This window comes from Ciona robusta, chromosome 7 (genome assembly GCF_009617815.1).
Source record: "Ciona robusta chromosome 7, ASM961781v2".
Lineage (NCBI taxonomy): Eukaryota > Metazoa > Chordata > Ascidiacea > Phlebobranchia > Cionidae > Ciona > Ciona robusta.
Window position 1 is genome coordinate 4559362 of NC_143241.1, and position 22357 is coordinate 4581718.

Genomic DNA, 22357 nt, shown 5'->3' on the forward strand with positions numbered 1-22357 from the left:
TCACATACATGGTAACTCGTAAGTGGGTACGAGGTGTAAGAATCACAACACCTGAGGTATATAAAGACTATCGTTGACCCGCCACAGAAAAATAAATTTTATGTTTTATTCATTTTCAAGTTTTTACAAAGCCAAACATTCTAGCCAACCTTTTGGTAAACACTGTGTTATGTATGCAAAAGGTGGTCCTGTGTCTTAAGCGTGCTGTGATGTTATTAACTATAGGTTTTTCGAGTCATAAAACACTGCATTACTCAATAAAACTTGTTTTGTGAATCACTAAACGAAAATCGCGAACCACATTATCGCAAGTCTACAGTGTTTTGTAAACAAACACACATTTAGTGGGATATCAAATGGGACACCGTTTTATTCTGTTTTATCGTTTCATTTGGTAGTAAACAAAAAACATTCAAATATTTATAAAACGTACGCTTACCACTTCCATAGACCGTTGTTAATTGTTTGAAACCCGATCCATGATATTTCAATACTACATGCTAAAGGTGTCCCATCTTATCTCACAGTACTGCAGAACATTTTCGTGCTCCTACATTATAATACGTTTACAAAATCGCGATTAAACTATTGCAACAATTGCTTTATTTATTTCATACTGACCAAATCTAAAAAGCAGTCGCAGTCGATGAAACACATCTGTAATATAACTTTCTGCTTAGCTTTCAGTAGGTTCTTCCATATTGAGAACATTGGGATTATATAGATATTTTAAGACAGTTTAGGAAAAATATATTGTAGACGTTTAAGATGTTACAAGGCATCAATATATTAATACGAAATAAACAACTGATACACTATACTACTGTGGCATTTAATGTTTAATTGCATACAGTGTGACAATACTCCTAAAACATATCAACTTCTGTGCACATATTGCGGCTAACCCATGCTGTGATAAAAGCAACATTTATATTCAAGTTTCAGCACCTTAGTAGGTTTATTGAAACATCCCGGGATACGGAAAAAATGGTTCACAAAATGCGGTTCTAAACTTTAGTTTAAATTGTAAAGACGCAGTGTAAAAACATCTACTCTGTTTTTAACACATTTTTAAGGTCTGGAAAATAAGGAAAAACTGGTAAGTCTATGTTTAAACGAGAATCAATGATCGACAGGTACTGTAATTTTACAACTGAAAATCAAACACAAAATATTTGTTCATCTTTACACTGTTTTAGTTTACCAAGAACGCTGTGAAACATGAGATATAATTTAACTATAAACATGGTATCTTATTTTTACCTAAAAAATAAACAATATTTTACAAGTTGCATAAAATAGAATAAAATATATTTTAACTTAAAGCCACTTCGTATTATTAGCAAAAAATAACAAGAATCTTTTGTTATATTATGAACAAAAAACTGCATAAGAAATAATGACATCACATTGGAGGCTATGACATCACAAATTTGGTATGACATCATAAAGTGTCATTGAAAATCAAGAATTTCAAATTCGTCTTCGGATTCTAAACTATCATCAGAGTCTAAAGTAAGACAAGTGTTATCATCGATTGGTTGATCCTTCCTCCTATGGGATTTAACAGCAAGCACTCGAGATTCTACGACCTGGCACTGCGGCATTCGATCAACAACTTCAAATAATGGGAAGGAGGTTGGTGTCTTTACCATCTGTTGAACAGAGGTTGGTTGTAATGGTATAGAGAATATCAAGTTTGTATAAATGAATGAATGTAACTTACTTTATTCTCACATGGCCTGAAAACAACAGCCTTATAACATGGGTAACATGGGTTGTTCATACACCTCGTGCCAGCTTATGAGTTGCCATGTATCTTACTTTGTGGGATTTCAAGTTTGTACTTTAATACAAACATAACAACCAAGTTCATCTTAAACATTTAGGGTTTAAAACATTTATGTTTACTATAGAAGGGGTCCGGAAAATCATGGTTTAAGCAACTAAGAGCGGGTTGATAAATAAGGAAATACAGTTTAAAATAAACCACATAAAAACAGCAAGCCACCATAGAAATGTTAACATACTTGTTTAACTTTATGACAAAGATCACAGAAGCTCCCTCTAGTGGTACAGATGAAGCCGAGAGCAAGTGAAGGGTCAAGGTTGGTGAGCAACATTCTCCCTGGAGTATCACAGTGGAAGGTGGTGTCGTCATATCTTTCATTGGAAGTTATATCCTGGAGTGGGATATAACTAGCGAGGGGATATAACTAGCGAGTGTGCCCATACACCTCGGGCACACTAACAAGTTACCATAGATGTAAATTTTTTTTATGGATTTTTTCATAGACTGACATACTGCACTATTAATAAAAGGCCACTGGGTTGGAGCAATTTTAGTCGGGTGTTACTTACTTTACATTTTGGATTATCTTTCTAAGTGGTCCAACAAAAAGAATACAATTTAGGCTGTGTGGCTGAAAAAAATAGCCCTGCTTTAGACTTGTATAAACCACTGTCATAACATACAGGTAGTTTCACATAAGGTTGTGTTGTGTGGGGGTCAAGAAATATCATGGAGTCTTCACTACAACCCAAGAAATAATAAGCATGGTTTGGTTTTCCACCGATAACTCCAACAGATTCCTTCCAATGAAGACATTCCTAGTGAAATATTAACAAATTTATGGATTTATTTTTAATTTCAAGATAATATAGCTATAGATGAAATTTTAGCAAAGATGTATTACAAATTAAAAGTTTTTTTTGGTATCTTTAATTATGTTTAAAATAGTAGTCTATATGAATGAGGTCTCACAGTAAGATATTCTAGGAGACTTTGGGTTAAGGTCTCAAATGTCCCACTATCCTGTCAAAAATAATCAGAAAAAGATAAAAATACAAAAAAAAAACATTAAAACGATAGTTGTTACGAAAGAGGATACACTAAATATGAACTTATGACCTCGCTTGCAATAAGCATACAAACCTTTAAATGCGTGAAGTAAACTGGATTAATTTCCGATAGTCCTAGTCTAAGAGGAATTAGCAGCAGTAGAGGGCGCCAGAAGTCATCTGAGGTTGGTGACACATTAGGGGAATCCCCATTGCACTTAGTACGATCAGGTTTACAGGTTGAAGAACAAGCCCCTTCATACTGTGTAGTGGGTGTGGTGCTACATAACCTCTCTGTGGTAGAATTATTAATACTTTCTGTAGAAAGGTGGAATACAACTACTGCAGTACATGTAAACCCCACTTACCAATATCTTCAATACAAACAGTGTTATCCATTGCTACATGGATGGCAAGTACATTCTCCTGGTCAAACTGGGATAACCTCCTGTGTGTTAACATCTTATTATTATTCAAACACATCTCTAACTAATGAAAAAATGTATTTAACCTATTCATATTTTTCGGGGCAACAACAATCAGTATAACACATGGGGTCTGTTTCATAAACTTCATGGCCGTTAAGATTGACCACATAACTTTGTGGGTAATTATCTTATAAAAGACATTTTTACATGTTTGTGAGTTTAGACAACTAATAATGCAGCACTGGACACTGTTTGTAGGTGTCTTGCCCAAGTACACATACTGCCATAGTAACTCACAAGCTGTTGAGAAATAGGAATAAATAAGTTGGAATAACGTTTATCTGCACATCACCTCAGCACTTGAGATATTGTATTTGGTCCGAACCATTGTCCCACTTCCTTCCCTTCTTCTACGCCCATCTGTGCAATCTGGTGGATGGAATAACAACTTGATCTTTCATCCGATAACTGATGAAGAATCCTCTTGTAAGGTGGAGGTTGAGGTTTGTCTTCCGTCCACTTCCAGTCTATGTATGAATATGAATTGTTTCTCATTGTTAATCAAAGTCAATTCTCATTGTATCAAATTTATCCCAAAGGTTCAATTCAGTTGAGTTTGTTTAGCAGTTCTTAATTTTGTAACATTGTTCATTTCTTATTTCTTTGAATAAAATGAAAACGAGTATCAGCCATTTAGGGTTTCAGAGGTGTTGAAATTAATATAGTTTGTAATGGTCTGTAGGTTACTCATGTATTATACACAATTATACAAATATACATCACCTTTATCCATTGTAAGTTCAGCTAAGGCTCTGGCAAGTAGCATTTGTCCACACCTAAGCATACACCCCCACCCTGAGTCGGAGGTGGGACCTGTACCTCCTATCGGGGTGTAACCTTTCCGATATGTAAACCATAAGAAGGATCTGTGGGAATATCGTGTTTCAAGGAAGGATGCCAATGTAGTGCAATTATTACTTTATTACTAAATCTATATTACTATTGACAGTGTTTATGAGACATAAAATTTGTTATGGTTTTACAAAAACACATTTCTGTTATATAGCCTACTCTGTTTGAAACAGGGAAACACAATATGTATAAATACACTATACGTGTAGTACAATGTACATTAAATGGTGCAAAATAAGACATCCATGTCATATCCCGACAATAAGCATGTGGTATATAAATACACCATGCATGCTCCGTCAATAAGAAAACCCTTTTTTAAATGTTTTTCTGGCATATGGCACAAAACAATACATACCTACATATAAAGTATCAAAGTTACCACAAACTTACTTAATATGTTCAAGGAACAAAGCTCTTTCATGGGGAAGATGAAACCTTGATCCCAACACCCAGATGTTTTCCTCTTCTTTCCAATAATCCTCATTTACAACAACATTCTCATATGTGACTGAAGCTGGAAGATAAATGAATATGAACTAACATCAACGGTGTATGAATCCCTTTAAATTAACTGACAAACTGGTCTACTATATAAAACTATGGTTGGATGGTAAAGGGAACATTGGACTTTTACTTAAAAAAAACACTATTGTAACTTGTAAGTATATTTTATTATATGGTTAAAGTCGTTTGGCAAGGCAAGCTATTTTAGTATAGTTAACATTATTTTGTAAAAGCAGCAGTATCTTCTGCATTTTAAACAGAACTTAATATATGTACATATATAATCATTTAAAAGTCGTCCTTTAATTAAAATGAACCAAAGTGGGAATAACTTACCCAAGGAATCCATGTCTGCAGTTGATTGTTGGGCAAAATAGTTGAAAGCAAACGCCATCGAGACGACTTATCAAAGATTAAACACTCAGTAAAAATAGAAGATTTTTATGCCAATAAAAACTTTTAAAGTGAAAACATTCCTATTTATTCTTTATTAAAGTTGTAGCAAGTTCTAAAATTTGGATAATTTACAAACAATATTATAGCAACTTGGTTGTACGAGCTAAAATAATAAAGTATGAAATGAATATTGAGTAAAATTTTGCAGTAAAACATCCGTATTATATACAGCATGAAACTTGGGCGTCTTTATTAAGAACTGATAACATTTGCTTTCTAAGTTCTTTGATTTCATTTTTAAGCAAATGTTTTCCTCTTTTATTACTTTCAGTGTTTCCATTTGTTTTTTCTTCGCAGCAGTTACTCTTTGAACAATTGGACTCATTGTTATCCCTAGTCAACACTTGAATAGCTTCTAAATACGATCCTTTAAATTCCTCTTCAGTTAAACTAAACTGGTTCAACTCTGTGGAAAAATTTGGCCCAAAAAGTGGAAGCATGTGAAGCAAGATGACCATGTAATGTGGCAAGCATAACACACATGGTAAGCCACATTCATTCACCAGGACTTGTTCTTCTTTTTTTAAATCAAACAAAGCTTCACTACAGCATGATCTATTGGTTAGTGCGTCCCTTAAATATTGATATAATTCCAATGACTCAATTTCTTCCACCAGAGAAAATATTGCAGTTTGATGTTCAGGTGACATAGATTCAAGTTGTGATTTCTTGAAGGTGTTAAAAAGTATTCCTTTTTCATGGTTTAGCTTGTGCTCTGCTGATATTTTAAGTAAATTTTCTGCCACGTCTTTTATCACTTGATGAGAATTGTTTGGCTTTTCTGGCTTTTCCTTTAGGAACTTAACAGCTTTTTGCAAGAAATCTGCAGCATCTTCATGTAATGGGTTGATAGCATTAAAATACCGTGATATTCTGAACAGTAATGTAGGTTGGGAATTGGATTTTTCCAATATCATGTACCCCCTTGGAGAATCCCCATTTGTTGGATCTTTTGTGTTCATGGCATTCCATAATGCTTCTAGTGAAAGCCAATATGGCGGATATTTAAACCTTGCAGGTTCGAGAACTAAAACAACATCTTTCCCAGGATGGTAACCGCCTATGGGAGAAAAGTGTCCAGAACCAGTCTGGCCTAGTTCTCTTCTCCCAAACGAGCAAATAACAGCCATAGAACTTCCCCTACAAGATTGCTTTACAAGTTCTCTGAAGTCGTCAATACTTGCATGGTCATCAACATAAACAACATCAGCATTAAGTTGATTACATTTTGCAATACAAGCCAGCTGTTCGATGGTAACTCCTTGCCTCTGTACGTCTTCAAGTGAAGTACAACACTCCAACATGCTCTCATGGTACCAACGCCAAACACCTTTCCAAACTCGACCTATAAATATAAATGAAAGAGTAAGTATGTTTATGTATATATATTACATTTCAAATAAGTACAATTATGTTAGCATTAAGTGCTGAAAATACATAACAAAATAAATTAAAGTCCAATGATTAGTTTGCTATAAGATATATATTTATAATAGACCAAATTTTCTAAAATTGCATCATCAGCATTTCATTATTCAGCAAAAATAGAATCTTTGTGTGGGTAGTTATGTTCATTATTGATAATATAATTACAGTAGATATTGTAATTATGTTTTTATTAAAAGATTTTGTTAAATATATTACAAAAAATAAAACCACATGTACTAACTTTTAACAAATGTTCATATCGAAAAAATAACATTATTTTAAACACACTATTAACAAATATGGACTATTATTTTAACATCATTTCACCTGGATCAACTGCTAGACCATTAAGTACGATTACCAGCGAGGACAAACCACAATAAGCAGGTTCATCTTGTGTTCTTATCTGTGGTCCCAAGTGAAAGAAGATTTCCATGCCCCCATTATCCAAAGCTTCTTTAAAAATTAGTTTCCCGTCATCAGAAGAAAAGTTGATGCAAATTTCTGGCAAGATTCTCCGATAGAAGTTTGTCTTAGTTGCCATGATAATAATCCCTACTTAAGTAAGCAAACTACATCTTTGTTGAAACCAATGGTCTTTTAAAGAATAAATTCATTTGATAATTGTGCTACATTCATATAAATACGTGATATACGATAATATTTTGGGTAAAATATTCGGTGCTAGTGAAGAATCTTCCCTCCCTCATCTTATTTGCTAACCCCTAGCACCAAATATTCTTCATTTATTTCTTCGAATACGGTCCTGAAAATAAAGATAAATTCCTTCTTACGTTATTCAACAGACAGTCATAGTTTAACTGGCCTACATATTGTCGTATACATATCTTTACATTAAATTTTTAACAACAAACTCACGCGTCAACTTTTCGAACAAAAAATAACAAAAGCAATCAGCTGATTTAACGCTCCAGTGACTTCACATATATTTTAGAAAACTTTAACTGGGAAGTACAAGGTTAAACACCGTTGTATATTTTTATTTGTTGCACATTTTAGATAAATACTGTTATTTTAACCATAACGTTTAAAATCAACAAATAGTAACATAAATAAGCTTTAACGCTTATAATTTTGAAACTTCACAATATTAATACTAAGGCCTATATATAAATAAAACACAAATAATTTCAGTATATAAACACAAATTGTATATTATCACCTGCATTCCAGCTATATTTTGGTAGCAACTAAAGTAGTAGGCAGGTAATATAATTCGTAAGCGGGTCCGGGGTGTATAAAGCACCGTGTTATAACGACTGTCGTTGCCCAACCACTTGAGCATAAAAAGATACGATTTATTTGATATTCTTATTTGATATTCTTTCTATTTTTTAACGGCTTAGCTTGGCTGAAAACCATATAACCTCGTTGTATACCAATGGTCGGATTGGTCACTTTATCCGTGGCTACCATCGCTCTCCATAAGCATTCTAGTGGAGTCCAAAATATCCGGTGTTTGTACCTTGCAGGCTCTAATGCCAAGACCAACCCTCTTTCGGCGTGGTATCCTGCTATGGTAGCAAATTGGCCAACCCCTAATTCCCCCAAATACGATTTCCCAAACGAGCAAATAACAGCCATAGAACTCCCCTTACAAGATTGCTTTACAACTTCCCTGAAGTCGTCAATACTTGCATGGTCATTAACATAAACAACATCAGCATTAAGTTGATTACATCTTGCAATACCAGCCAGCTGGTCCATGGTAATTCCCTCTTTTTCTATTTCATCAATATTACAAGATCTGACCATTCTTTCATCATACCATCTCCATATTCCTTTCCAAACTCGACCTAAAACATAGATATTTGTTCGTTATGCTTTTAAACTGTTATTATTACGTGTGGTACTGATATATATTGTATGAGCACAAATCCCATATTGCCTAACCATGGTTGAAAAATTAACAATGTTTTTTTTTAAAGTTGCTAGGATGCAAATTCCGTATAAATATTCTTTGTTTACTACCAAATGGGCCGAGAAAAAAAAAACGTAGCCCACCTTGCCCCATCCATGGCCTACTAAGAATATCTCTAGGCATAAACAAACCGAAACACCAATTTAAAAAATAGCTTTATACCTTGAAATTAATTGATAATACCTGGATCAACTTTAAACCCGTTCAAAATCATAACAAGCGACGAAAGTCCGCACAGATTTATATCTTTTTGATTTACAATCTGTGGTCCAATCTCAAAGAAAATGTTTAAGAATCCCGACTCTAGCGCCTCTTTAAAGATCAATTTCCCTTCTTTGGAGGCAAAATCTATGCACATTTTAGGCAAAACCCAACGGAAAACATTAAACTCCATGTCTCATAGCACAGATATTGGCACACTAGTACGTAATATAGACACGAACTTAAATATAAGGCTACTACGAAGCTGCTGTTGTATACGTGTCGGTACATTATCATATTGTAATTTCCCGTATATACTAAGCTACACTGGTATGCTATAACATGTATTACATGGGTTTAAAACGACTAGTTAAATACAATTAGCTGGCTTTTTAGAACTAACGTTGATTCTTAGAATAAACATTTCTCCATTGCTGCGTTAACTATGTTTTCGAAATTGCCAGCCAGCACACATTACAAAAAATAAAAACCAACAAGTTACATTAATTGAAAATCAAACGGTGTTACTGGCTATATATATATATACATTATAGTAAACGCAGACAATCATGCACGACTGCGGTTTACTTATTGTGCTACATCCGGTGGCTATTAATTGCATATGATGCAAGCTTGACAAGAAAAAGGCCAGCAAAACTTTGATATTTACTATGTAGTGCATTTGTATTACTGTTAATAAGTATCTTAAAAAAATTAATAGTATTGAAATGTTCTAGTAAAATATATTCTGTTATTCAATTATTATATGGAATTTACCATGTTTAATCTTTTAAACGTTTCATTTATTTTTAACACGTCAACGCACTTAAGTATCAAAGGTCTGTAAAAGCAAAAGACATATATTGTTTAGAAGTGTATGTAAAGGTTTTAACAAGTCTTTGTAAATTTGCATGACCTAAAAACTACGTAGATAGTCTAGAGCCGTTTAATGACGCAACAATTACGTACATAAAGAGAAATCGCTGTAGCGAATTACGTAGTTCCTTTGACGTCATAGAGCCAATTGTTATTTTTTCTATTCGTCTGTTGTGTACGTGGCGGTTGTGCGATAGAAAAGCGACTCTGAAACTGTAATCGCTCTATTTTACAATTACAAAGTGGTTTGTTGTGCGTTTCTCTGATTTACAGCTAAGTTTAAATTCTTTATATTTTTTTATGGAATAGTTCTAGTGTTTCTTTGCGATATAATGTACTGGAAACTCAGATTTATCGTCTAGCTTTACATAAAGAACAGAATTTCAGATTTTTACCGTTTTGTTATTTCAGAGACATTACATTTTACCTAATTTATTTAAAGACGTAAGTACCAAATTTTAAAAGATGGTCACCAAACAGAGAATGCGCATTGCATCTGACAAACACAGCAAGAACATTACGCAACGCGGAAGTGTCGCAAAAAGTTTGGTAAGTAAATATCTAAGCCAAAATAACATGCAACACCATGCTAATACCACTCATTATGTTTGCAGTTAATTTTTTAGTGGTTAAAACATTTTTTCTACACCATGCTATCTATGTGTTTAAACTTAAGGTGTCTAATTGATGAAATTTTTGCTTATAAAAATCAGTTACATACAGGATCACAAATGATTCTGCCTTTATTTATTCTGCCTTTAAAACCACAAAGAAATGTTTGCCAGCAGATGTTTTTCAGACTTATGATATATTTGGCAGCAACAACATAATATAAAATAATTGTTCCTTTTTACAGAATCCTAAGGAAGAAAGTTCCCCTGTTGGACCATGGCTGCTTGCTCTTTTTATTTTTGTTGTTTGTGGATCAGGTGTGTAAAAACTGCCATGTTTTAATCACTAGGCTAAATGCTATGAAACTGTTCCCCATAAAGTCTAATTATGTGCTGTGGTAAAATTACAGTGTGCCTAATAACACCAACTTATTCTACCATGTACAAGATCTTATATAATCTACTGGCAAGCTCAATTATTTACCCAACTTATCACCAGCTAATACTAATTAATCAAATCTTACATAATATTCAACTTCTTCTGTTGCAGCCATTTTTGAGCTCATTCAAAAAATTCGTGCTTAATTTTGCTTCATCTGCTTGCTGACACTTCACACCAACTTGGGACATAATTTGCATGCATAAAAATTAATTAAAAATACATTCCTGCATGGTTGTGCCGTTAACTTGTTCAATTCTAATTTATCACTGCCATTTTCACATAAGAGCATGATATCTAATCTTAGCAAAATTTCATCATTTTAATAAATCTTTGCAAAAAATTTTACAAATTGTCACCTTCAGCTGCAAATCAACCGCAATCCGCATTTTAACTCCTCTTTCATGGCTTCTATTTGAAACAACTGTTTCTGCTTTAATTTTACACTTATTCTAACAGAACTTTGTCTTATTGCTGACAAAATCAAGTTAACCATAATTTGAATTTTGACTAATAATCTCTTTTCTAAATTTGAATATAATTGCTAATATTTCCAACCCGTAGTTATTAGATATGGTGCGTAGCGTTGGTTGTTAAGATGTTTTAAAACTCAAGTTAGCAAAATAGAATATTTCTATGTTTTATGCCTTCCATGCAGCATTGTTCGAAATTGTCCAACACGTGCGAATATTTGGGTGAAAAGGAAAGACAGGAATTGATAAACTGTGTTCAGAATATTGAACATATTTTGTACTTAACTTTGGTGTTTTTAAATTCTGACCAATCGTTATTTTATTTAATGACTGTAAATAAAGCAAAATGACTTTTATCAAGCTTCTTTTAAAATGTGATACTATATTTGGGGTGAATTTAAACAATAATTGTTCAATAATTAGACAGTGGCAATTTTCTGTATTTGGTGACTTCATGTACAATTTCTTTGTTTGAATATTTGCGTATAATAAATATTGAAAACTAAATTTCATTTGATTTAATACATTAGGTCATCTAAGGATTTGTGCGCGAACAGTAAATTATCAAAAGGCTACGATGTCACACTAATAATCATCATACACTTTTTCATAGGTTATGTCTGTAAATGTCATAACTGTTCTAAACCAAGTTTAAATAACATTCTAACACTTTAATAACTGTCGGACTACATAAACACATGTCCGGCAGTGGGACCTCAACTTACAAAATAAACAGTTACAAAAGGTAAACAACATCTATTATTATGTTTATGTAAACAGACATCAACATACGACTCGTGTACTAACAACAAATAAGCCCAGAAATGTTTACAGTAACCAGCTTCGATACTAACAATCCACAGTTCGTAAACATTATCTTTATCGTGTTTTTTTTGCTGTTCTGAACCAACTTCAAATAACATGACTTAACAAACAGTTGTACTACCTGTACATTTGCAGTTTTTCTTACATAGTTTAACTAAAAAAATTGCCACAATAAACACCAATGTTATCTAATACTTTCCCATAGGTTGATTTTACCCTTAAGGGGTTTTACAAACTGTTGGTTTTCTGCTAATTTTCCCTTTTTAGATGTTTAAATTAATTTGATAAAGAGATAAACAAATATTTAGGTTATATTATGAAGTATTTCACTTTCAAAAGTGTTCTGCTTCGTATCTTGTTTTACTAACGTAAGTTTACTAAAAAATTCACCAACAATTCATGAAAATTAATATTTATACATAATATATATATATCAACTACATTACTGCATAATAGTGGCCACTGTAATACCATCAATATAACCACAGTGGAACTATCATCAAAAATAAACTAAGCTGATAAAAGCAATATATTTAAATAAATTAATGTTGTGACGTTATTATACAAAGTGCATATGTTGTAAAGTTGGTTGTTTTGCTACAACGTATTTACAATTTTCAGCTGTAAATTAGTTTCAAAATATAGAAATGCGCATCAGCAAACTATATCTACTTAAATGTATATACTTACATGCATATTTGATAATGTTTGGGGTAGTGATAGTGATAGACAACTAAAAAGCATTTCACTGTAAACAGCTTGTGTATACATCCAGACATGCACAAGCCAATATGCATTGAACCCTTGAAGAACAAACAAGCTAAATAAGCTACAAACATAAACTACAACATTCTCCCTTTCTTTGACCTTCTTAACCCATCCAAGTACAACATGGATTCTAAAAAAGATTAGAACAAAATAAACATAAAAATAAAAAACTTTAGATTGGACATACTTAGATTATGCAAAACTTCTAATTCTGTCCCACCAATCACAAATTCTTAAATTCAGCTTGTCCTAGCTTATTGATTAATGTAGCAAATGCAATATATTTTGGCTACTTTATATTGACACCTACAGTAAGGTAAAAGCTGTTATATGCAATAAATGCATGAAACCAGAGATACCTAAACATATGTTTAGATATCTACGATAAAACTGCTGTGTGAAAACATATGATGTCACCAGTTTAAAACTTAATGTGAAATATTACCCCTAACTGTACCCCCTGACATGTAAATCTGACAATCTTCTATTTCAAAAAATACATTTTTATCAATAAGGGTAGCAATAAATAAACCATCATAATCAGCTCATAAAAGCTAATGAGAAACTCAAAACTTTTAAGTTCACCTCCATATGTCATTGGTACGACTGCAGGAACTGGGTGATCTCCACATGTGAAAGTAAAATGAAACACATTAGAAGTTGTGCTGGTGCCTTGCAATGTATCCATGACCTCTGCGTGAACTCGTGCGATAAATTTCTTCCCATCGGAATAACTAACCTGTGAGATAGGGAGAATGCTGGTTGCATAAAAAAAATCCGAAATCAGGCCTTCAAACTTTGGGCCTTCTTAAAGTTTTATAAAAGCACATAAACCTATTTATCTGTTTAAATACAGCACTGAAAGTCATATTAATTTAAACAAACAAGAGAAGTAAGTGTAAGCAGCCTAATAATAGTTGTAAAAAAACACTGTAAAAACAAGTGAAACTGTTAAAATAAAGTGTTGCTGCTGGGTTTTAACAATTCATTATTTCTTCCCTAGATCACTGTGTTTTTTTTAATTAAAGTGAGAATAGAATACAGAAACACCATATTTATCCAGCATACAATAAAGTGAATGATCAATGACTCACAAACAAACAAATCACCTGTGATGACATTAGTAGTAAGGAACCAATAGGAACAGGACAATGGAATAAAATATCATCAACAGCAACAACGTATGGTCGATTCCCACTGAATAATAATTACCATTATAATGTTGATGTAATAAGAAAATAAACAATATACAGAATTAAAAATTAAAAAGAACTAAGAGACAACAACAGTCGTTATAACACAAGTGCTCTGTTTCATATACCCAAGTTAACACCTCAGAAATAAAAATAAAAGGAGACGATTTTAGCCAAACTCTTGTGTCATGTTTGTTACATTTTCATGTTTAGTTACATCTACCAACTTACCTGAAAACACAAGCATTGGCCCATGCCAGTTCAAATGCTTTCCTCATAAGATATCCACCAAATACTTTGTTATGGATGTTTCGCTTCTCAGGAAAACACACCACTGCGTTCTTAAGTCGAGTAGATTCCATCCAAACACTTCCTTCAGGAAGCACTCGACTTCGAAACGATTTAGATCTGTTAGAAAACATTACAGCTCAATATTTTTGGCACTTACATTGTAAGCCAAGGATCCGGGTTCAATGCTCGATAATAATCGGTTTGTGTATTTTGTGTTCTTGAGCGAGACACTAAACAGACATTGCACCAACCCAGTGAGCAACAGGGTAACGGGTCAAATCTGGCCTGAATCTCAAGTTCCATGGTGTGGAAAGTTACTTAAATGTAAACAATAGCCACACAATACCCCACCTGGGATCCAAGGTTTTAAGGAAAATTTCATGAACAATTTGTCTTTCTTCTAAAGTTGGAGGGTTTTGAAATAAAGAAGTATTCGCCTCGGCCAACCTCTTCTGTTTATGTTGATTTCCAGCTTCGAATAATTTCCTTTCTTCCTCATTGGTTGTTTCAAGTGGGTGAATAACTGCCGCTCTGTATGCAGGGTAGAAAATATTAGTAAAACAGGGTGGGAAAATATAGATATTGATAATTGCTTTAACAATCTATCCATTTTAAAATAAAACAGACTGTAACAAGCTGGTTAGTGACCACCTGGTTGGAGCAATGTCCACAAGTATAACCCAAGACACACAAACATCTTTGACCTATCAGTATCGTTGTTATCGGTATTTAACCCAGTGTGCCATGGTTAATATAAAGCCATCTAACCACCGTGTTACAGCCCTTAAGCTTGGTAACATTGTAAAAAATGAAGATCTACTAAAATAAAGAACTGCATGAGATTACTGTAATATGCAATTGCAGAGTGCGTAAGTGCGATTACTAAATTCGATTACTGGCTGCTGCGCTTGGCAAACCCAAACTTTTATCCTAAAATTTCGAACTTTTTTTTTTTTATACTTTTTGCTCTCAGGATCCCTGGCCACCATGACAAACTCCGCATCCAAGACACTCTTATCCTCCTGTTTCAACCACATCCCAATCTCTAATGAAGATTTCCCTGTCCACATCACATGACCTGTCATTATGATGTCAACAGTGGGGTCTATGAGGTCATGATGAATCTTTATCTCGTCAACCATAGCAGTTACAATGCTCAGTGGACTGATCCCTGTGCTGGAGGGGGAGGTGTATTTGGTCAACCAGATAGACAGCAAGTGGTTACAGTAACCTGCTTACAAGTCTTAAATGTTATTAGCGTTGGTCATTTAGCACAACTCCACAGACCTGCCATGCCAAGGGCTATACACAAATAGAACAGAACATGGCCATAAGGGGTTAAGCTTAATAGTTTTCACTCTGTCAGCGCAGAATTACCATAGGAGTCGATAGGACTATGCAGAAAGTTAAGTAATAGAAAGTACTAAATTCACCAAGAAACGTAATATAAATAAAACCACATAGGTTGCATGATATGACAAAACTTAAGAAGCGTTACATTAACCAAAACAATTGTGTGCACTTAAAATGACATGATCACATGATGTCTTACTGCAGGGCACTTTTGTCACAATGTGTATAGCTGATATAACCTGCCAACAAATCCAGGTCCTCCATCAGTATACCAAACCTACAATGAATAAAACAAACTTACTTAGTCAGCAATGGTGAATTGTGTTGATAGCTGATTAGAACAGCAAATGTGTCAAGATTCTCTAAGAGCTGACCAAACCTGAGGTAATAGTTGGTTTGCATAACTTTAATATTTCTCAGTTTTAACAAGATGTAGACAAATGAAATTATCTTAAACGACAGGGCAACAACATTTATTATAACAAACTTGAGTGTTTTGTTTTATTAAATAAATTTTATACGCTTAGTGCCCATTTACAAGTTAATATGTACGTAATTTATTTTTATTCAACTCTGTTTTTAATGCATTGATGGTTATTTAATACTTATACAACTCGTATACTAACACTGGGTTGGATTGTTTATTCTCACGAAATAGATTAATAGAAATGAGAATGCTAGCACCAATAGAGTAGGCTAATAGGGTGACACACAGCATAGAAATCCCATATTGTGGTTAGCAACAGCAATATACTGCCCTTCGGAAAAAAATGACGAATTAATTAAATATTTTACACCTTACCTCACACTTCCATGAATGTTGATGTATTTTTCACGAATACTTTTATCTGACAATGGGATGCAAACTGTTTGGAAACTATCGGACATTTTACGAGGAGCTAGCTTTGTCTGATCATCCACTAGGTGGGACTTGAGACCAGAGCGATCGGGAATTGTGTCGCTGAATGAAAAAATGTTTTCAAAATTTTGAATAACAACCTTTTTTTTAAACTGGTACAATTTAAAAATAATAAATAGGTTAAAAACTGTTAACTTTGGTCTGTAATTTTAAACTAACATATAAAGTATGCGACGTTCAACAAGTAAACGATAAAACAGCATATGTGCACAGAAGAAAGATTGCCAAGATCTTGTGTAACAAAGCCATGAACCTGTGCCCATGCTATTTTCATCTGGTTGTACTTTTCTCTCTTTTGCAGGAAAGCATGTTTGCTCATAAATATACAACACACCCAAGAAGCACACTCAACTGTTCAACAATCAATGAACCATATTCTTACCCACAAAGTAACATACATGGTAACTCGTAAGCTGGCATGAGGTGTTAAACTTGTGTAATCACGGCTGTTGTTTTCCGGCCACATGAGGATAAAGTAAGTTACTTTCTTTTATTCTTACCTGTATGATTTACTTGCACCAACCACCTTTCGTAAATGACTACGAACTTGTTCTATTGAAAGTATTGGTTTTGAAACATCACTTATACATCTTGTTTGAAGCATTGAAGCTTGGTAACATTTTGTGTGTACAGTTTGACTACACAACCTTAATATACTACCATACAGTCTCATACTAAACATATGCTCTATAAAACAATTAGGTCAGTGAATAAATAGCATGCTTTACAATGTCACTTACACAACATTGGAGTTTTTGATCATGATCAATTTTGTGTAAATTAAATAAATAACACACAAAAATTCATAGATGCCATCTGATCACTGTCAAATTAAACATTTACATTCTAGCCCTTTAGATTAATTAAGGGAAACACAACATTAACACTCAACAGTGCACATCAATTATAATAAGACGGAAAATTTTAGGAGAAATATATGCACTTAACATCGGTATGCATACATGCTATGGAATAAAATAAATTGGTGATGGTGCAGAAATTAAACATGTACTAATATGGGATATGGTCTAAAGAACATCCTGATTTTCCAAAAGATAGGCACCTATAACACAACATGAACAATATATTTAGGAAAATTTCAGCAATGCAGATGTGTTTGTAATTGCAGAAGTTTAATTATGACATCACACATTCAGTTGTTACGTCCACAAAGTTCCAACAGGCTGGAGTTTTACTTTTTCCATTGTTTTTTCAACAAACGATAACATATCCTGGTAGGGATGGGCTGAGATCAAAACTATTCGGATTCGACGAATCCGAATATCTAGGGTCTAATATTCGATCGAATCCGAATATTCGATGACGTCATTCAACTAATTTACTGCGGTGAAACAAATGAAATTGTATAACCGGTGCATATCCAGCGTCGTTTCTATTGGTAACGTTCTATCGTAGCGTTATCTGCGAGCCGGGAAATTAATTAAAAACCTGTCAATCAACGCCGGTCGAGTGCATATAAAAGGCGACGCACCGGCTATTGGCCACATGCCATCAAAGGTTTACTCGATTTCTACACCATTATAGGATCCAGAAGTACAAAGTTAAAACGTTGTATTGACGAGTAGATTTTTCGTTATGAATACGGTCGAATTTAATTCATATTTTGTTTTATCGTATTTTACCTGTAGCCAGGCATGTAAAATTTATAAATTGTAATAGTTTCGTTAATTTTTAAATATGGAATCGGACATTGTATAAAGCTAAGCTTCTGAGAGTACGCCATAAAGAATAGGCGGAGTCCGAAAGCTAATAACGTCATTAAGGAGAAAAGGCGCACGCGAACACGTTCGGTTTTAGTCTGAAGGCGCGTTAATAAAAATTCCACAAAACACGTGGTTTCCGATCAAACGAACACGTGGTTCACGATCAAAGAGATCGCACAAGACTACGAGTTTCGTGAATTGCAGTGTTACGAGATGTAGAATTAACTACTGCTACTGGTTAATTCAAGTTAACAAAATTTAAAGAACACTTATTTATAACTGTTACAGAAGATTTTGCAATATTAAAATAAAAATAGTTTTACGATTTTTCGCTTTTAATTACCAAATCATACGCGGAAACATAGGCCATTAAGTAGTTCGTAGGCGCTGCGATTCGTTACTTTCCTAGAGTAAATTCGAACGAAATTTGTGTGAACTGAGTTACGTTATAAACTCTAATGCGAAACCCGCGTAATTGTTGGTTGTAAAATCAAGATTTTTTATATTCAGACGATCACGAAATTACTGTTTTGGCGAATTTAGTAGTGTGTGTGTGGTATTTCGTGGGCAATAGAAAGTATTCGGATTCGACCACGCATATTCGGATTCGATCGAATACCTAAAAATGCGTCGAACAACGCCGAATATTCGGATTCGGATTCGATTCGGCCCATCCCTATATCCTGGTGAACTTCAAACATGTCTCGTCCAGCATCAATTACCTTCAATATATTATTTAGTAAATTTTTAATTCCTAACTTAAAATTTTTGATATAATGCTGAATACAGAATAGATCAGATCAGATGTATATATAAATATATCATATATGATTAACATAAAGCTGAACAGTGAATTACTGTTCTGTCAATTAATGTGTATTGTATATATTTCAGACTTAAGTTAAGCCTGGTAGTAACAGAACATCATGTATAAAAGTTATAAAACACAAGTAAGTATTACTAAATATATATTTGTTTAATTTTCAAATACCTTCCATTCCTCTGTCTTTAGTCCATGAAAATTTAGCGCAACTTTTTTCTGAAACTCAGTTGTTTCGTAACGCTCTTCTCCATAACCCCCTCGTGTGGCGGCAACTGACGTACTGAGTTCAAGGAAAAGAACGAGATCAGGTTGGGGTAATCCGCTGTCCGGGGATTTGCACCAATCTAACTCAAGACCCTGTTAACAATATGAATGAATGTAAATAATTTATCGTTAAGTTGCGGGGAAATAAATCTATTATAACACGAGACAATTTTATAACGCGGAGAAATTTATAACATGTAATTTACTGTTTTGGAATTGACAACAAGCCAACTGAAGCGTCAACTTATTCATTCTCTTTATTTATGACAATTGTTATTTACATCACAAAACCTTTTTAGGGCCTGGTTAACATACTTATAACTATAATTCCATTATTGCCCCAAATAATTATAAATTAAAAACCTTCTTTGCAGCAGAAAATGCAGCACCAGAGTAAGCATATCTGTCCACAATGAGAGTAACTCCATCATTTAGATCTTGTAACATTTCAGATCGCTTCTCCCATCGATTGGCGGAAAATAACAGATGAATAGCTCGATCATCTAAATTGGATTTCTTCACCAAATAGCTGTTGATGGTTTTACCAATCTCTGTTGTTCTATCTATTGTAGAAAACAGACGTTATTGGAGTAGTCTATTTAAATTTGACATACATTGGGTGAAAAAGGGGGTCGAATGAAATAATCAATTGTTCTTATAGGACTATAGAGAAAAAATTGACCAAATTACTGTCCAGTTCGGATAGGGCACTTGCCTTCTTTTTGGGGTGGGAACCTGGGAAACCAACAGATTTAATAGTAATACACAGATGTTGCACAGTGCACAACATACATAATGATTTCATGCATTTTGTGAGTTTGCAGCAACATTATATGACCTTGTGGCTAACTTTTTGGCACTAAGGAAGAATCCTTGGGTACATAGAAGAATAGGTTGATAAAAGTGTTAGAGGTTGGTGGTTAGGGATTGATGGTAAGGGGGTTAGTAGTTAGGGGGTAGTTGTTGTAGCGGTCAGTAGTTAGGGGTTTGGGTTCGGTCAGTAGTTAGGGGTTTGGGTTAGAAAAAAAGATGGGGGGAGGATTCTTCACCAGCACCATACAACAACACAAGAATATTTAACCCTGAACACCTGGAAATTTGAGTAATTTCACTTTTTGGTTCTTTTCATTGAGTGCGGTGATTAACTTCTGACATTGCGTTGTTTTACCGCTTCTATCTAAACCTTCAACCACAATAAGAGCACCCCGTCCAACTTTCATGTTAGTATTGACATATATTAACAGATCTGAAATAGATATATTGGTCACAACATTCATAAACAGCTCAACTTTATTGCTGCATTGGCGTACAGCAAATACGTATAAATTATTACTACAACGCATTCGCTTGAATATTCAAGTGTAAAATCAGCAACACCACAAGCATTCAAAGGCAAATACATAAAAACATGCAAAACCTATATTTCTCATATGTAAAGATTTGCATTCAATAAGTTTATTTTTGGCGGTAAATTGTTTCTTTACTTTTCAACATAGATACTGTTTTTTAACAAACATGAACAAACGAAATCATGTAACAAGAGAGCCAGCCACGGCTATTTGACTTATATAAGAATTGTCGCTCATCCCACCGCATTTATAAAGTTAATCACCATTTGCGTTAATTTAGGTAAACGTTAAACTAGGTTATTAGGCAATGCGATTTGATTCATTTTTCAGTTGCGAAGTCATTTTTTCGGTTGCGACGAATGGTAATGGCGAAGACATACGTCACTGCTGTTTCGGACCCCCACTTTCCCGATTCGGTTAGTTTTTGTTCGTAACTTACTAACTTAAGTCCTACAAGTCTTGCTAGAGATACAATGCTCATTAGTAAAGAGAGACGTGATAACAAACACCAAAGAATTCTTACTCCTATAGGTTTAAAGTTTTGCGTTTCCGACTAAACAACTAATTAATCAGAATTGCTGGTGCACAACAAAATCATAGCTATTTTTACCTTAAATAACTATGATCAAATCACAATCATTCAGGTTCGCTCTTTAATCGCGGAATCGCATCATAAGTTTTTGTTTCTATGATAATATAAGCGCGTATTGGAATATCGAAGTGGTGACAGAATTAAAACTACACTCTATTTTTGTGTTTTAAAACGTCAAACGTTCTTACAATTCAACCAGAGGGTTGGGGCAAAAATTGGTAAATGTGCGCCCACAAAGGTAGCAGCATCGAGCCTCGAAGCAAGAATCGCCTGGGCTAAAGGCGAACGCCCGAATCACTGAGCAATGGCGCCGTCAAGTGTTCGTACATAAAAACAGGACTCAAACGCACCTGACCTTATTTTACTGTCTAACCTTTAAGATTTACGAGGCAAGGGTACTGGAAAACATACGAAGTTACAAGCGACGGTTAAGCTCCCAGTAAGTTTAATAGCGTAGCAAGATGTACCGAACAAATAACTCGTTTTACGGGGTTCTTTTTGTTTCTGTGTCCTAGGGTGTGGGTAGGTAGTTGTAACTTCTGTTTTAAAGACATGCTACTGCTAAGAAACAACAAACCTAAATGGGATATAGTCAAAGATGTATACCGTTAGCACATAACATATATCGCATGTTTCCTGGTCGTGTTATTTGACAACGCTTCTTTGGGGTTGTGGAAGTACGGTTATATTTTCTGTACTTTCTTCGTTTATAGCTACTAAATAAGAGGATAAGAGCATATTAAATCATATGAAACATATACACATGGACCATCTTACCCCAACCCAATAAAGGCGATCGGAATAAGAAGTCTAAACGTTGGTACGTAAAACAAATCTTCAGGCTGTTTTAGATTTATATTGAGTTTTAACTATGCGACTAAGTTCAACTGGTCGTCTACATTAAACCAACACAGCGATCCGTTGTTAATTTATTCAAGTGTTTCCCAAGCTTTGATTATTGACCAGTTAATGGGTAAAATATTTTAATTGAGCCACAAATCCACTTAAACAACTAGTAGGTTGAAATATATGGTCAATGATTTTATTATCTTTATCGTCCCATTTTGTAGTAAACAAAAACGGATTAAATATTCTTATACTCTCGACTCTAAAAGAGCGTTGTGAATTGTTAAAAACAGGAT

General features: G+C 34.1%; 5 protein-coding genes across 12 annotated transcripts; 1 reads left to right on the forward strand and 4 right to left on the reverse strand.

The window, feature by feature from the left end:
• Positions 1 to 813: 813 nt before the first annotated feature.
• On the reverse strand, positions 814 to 5195 carry LOC149733988 (cysteine protease ATG4A-like). 2 transcript variants are annotated; one of them, XM_089880725.1, is made up of 9 exons: positions 5025 to 5195; positions 4575 to 4698; positions 4053 to 4195; positions 3622 to 3796; positions 3210 to 3289; positions 2936 to 3135; positions 2476 to 2610; positions 2031 to 2128; positions 814 to 1655 (listed from the first exon to the last, which is right to left on the reverse strand). In XM_089880725.1, exons 1-9 carry the CDS (start codon positions 5080 to 5082, stop codon positions 1649 to 1651), a joined length of 1020 nt encoding a protein of 339 aa, XP_089736851.1. In that variant the 5' UTR covers positions 5083 to 5195; the 3' UTR covers positions 814 to 1648. The 2 variants fall into 2 exon arrangements, with proteins under 2 accessions (XP_089736851.1, XP_089736850.1); XM_089880724.1 differs by having other exon boundaries at positions 2031 to 2183.
• On the reverse strand, positions 5146 to 7128 carry LOC149733989 (glutathione gamma-glutamylcysteinyltransferase-like). The gene is made up of 2 exons (XM_089880716.1): positions 6900 to 7128; positions 5146 to 6489 (listed from the first exon to the last, which is right to left on the reverse strand). The coding sequence occupies exons 1-2, from the start codon at positions 7114 to 7116 to the stop codon at positions 5306 to 5308; spliced, it is 1401 nt and encodes a 466-aa protein (XP_089736842.1). The 5' UTR covers positions 7117 to 7128; the 3' UTR covers positions 5146 to 5305.
• Positions 7129 to 7557: 429 nt separating this feature from the next.
• LOC149733990 (acyl-coenzyme A thioesterase 9, mitochondrial-like) lies at positions 7558 to 17145 on the reverse strand. 6 transcript variants are annotated; one of them, XR_016385260.1, is made up of 10 exons: positions 16964 to 17145; positions 16347 to 16505; positions 15846 to 15923; positions 15152 to 15367; positions 14543 to 14722; positions 14132 to 14308; positions 13817 to 13904; positions 13293 to 13446; positions 12630 to 12837; positions 8249 to 8389 (listed from the first exon to the last, which is right to left on the reverse strand). XR_016385260.1 is itself a non-coding variant. In XM_089880708.1 (9 exons), exons 1-9 carry the CDS (start codon positions 17143 to 17145, stop codon positions 7905 to 7907), a joined length of 1719 nt encoding a protein of 572 aa, XP_089736834.1. In that variant the 3' UTR covers positions 7558 to 7904. The 6 variants fall into 6 exon arrangements, 5 of the variants coding, with proteins under 5 accessions (XP_089736834.1, XP_089736833.1, XP_089736835.1 ...); XM_089880708.1 differs by lacking the exons at positions 12630 to 12837; positions 15846 to 15923 and adding an exon at positions 15744 to 15821 and having other exon boundaries at positions 7558 to 8389; XM_089880707.1 differs by lacking the exon at positions 12630 to 12837 and having other exon boundaries at positions 7558 to 8389.
• LOC149733991 (stress-associated endoplasmic reticulum protein 2-like) lies at positions 9910 to 11470 on the forward strand. Of its 2 annotated transcripts, none has more exons than XM_089880761.1 (3): positions 9910 to 10140; positions 10448 to 10520; positions 10753 to 11470. In XM_089880761.1, exons 1-3 carry the CDS (start codon positions 10057 to 10059, stop codon positions 10785 to 10787), a joined length of 192 nt encoding a protein of 63 aa, XP_089736887.1. In that variant the 5' UTR covers positions 9910 to 10056; the 3' UTR covers positions 10788 to 11470. The 2 variants fall into 2 exon arrangements, with proteins under 2 accessions (XP_089736887.1, XP_089736886.1); XM_089880760.1 differs by having other exon boundaries at positions 9979 to 10140; positions 11300 to 11470.
• Positions 17146 to 17149: 4 nt separating the features above from the next.
• On the reverse strand, positions 17150 to 20544 carry LOC149733992 (thymidylate kinase-like). Its single transcript, XM_089880741.1, has 5 exons — positions 20365 to 20544; positions 19638 to 19837; positions 19179 to 19367; positions 18866 to 18909; positions 17150 to 17690 (listed from the first exon to the last, which is right to left on the reverse strand). The coding sequence occupies exons 1-5, from the start codon at positions 20492 to 20494 to the stop codon at positions 17624 to 17626; spliced, it is 630 nt and encodes a 209-aa protein (XP_089736867.1). The 5' UTR covers positions 20495 to 20544; the 3' UTR covers positions 17150 to 17623.
• Between the last annotated feature and the right edge of the window lie 1813 nt (positions 20545 to 22357).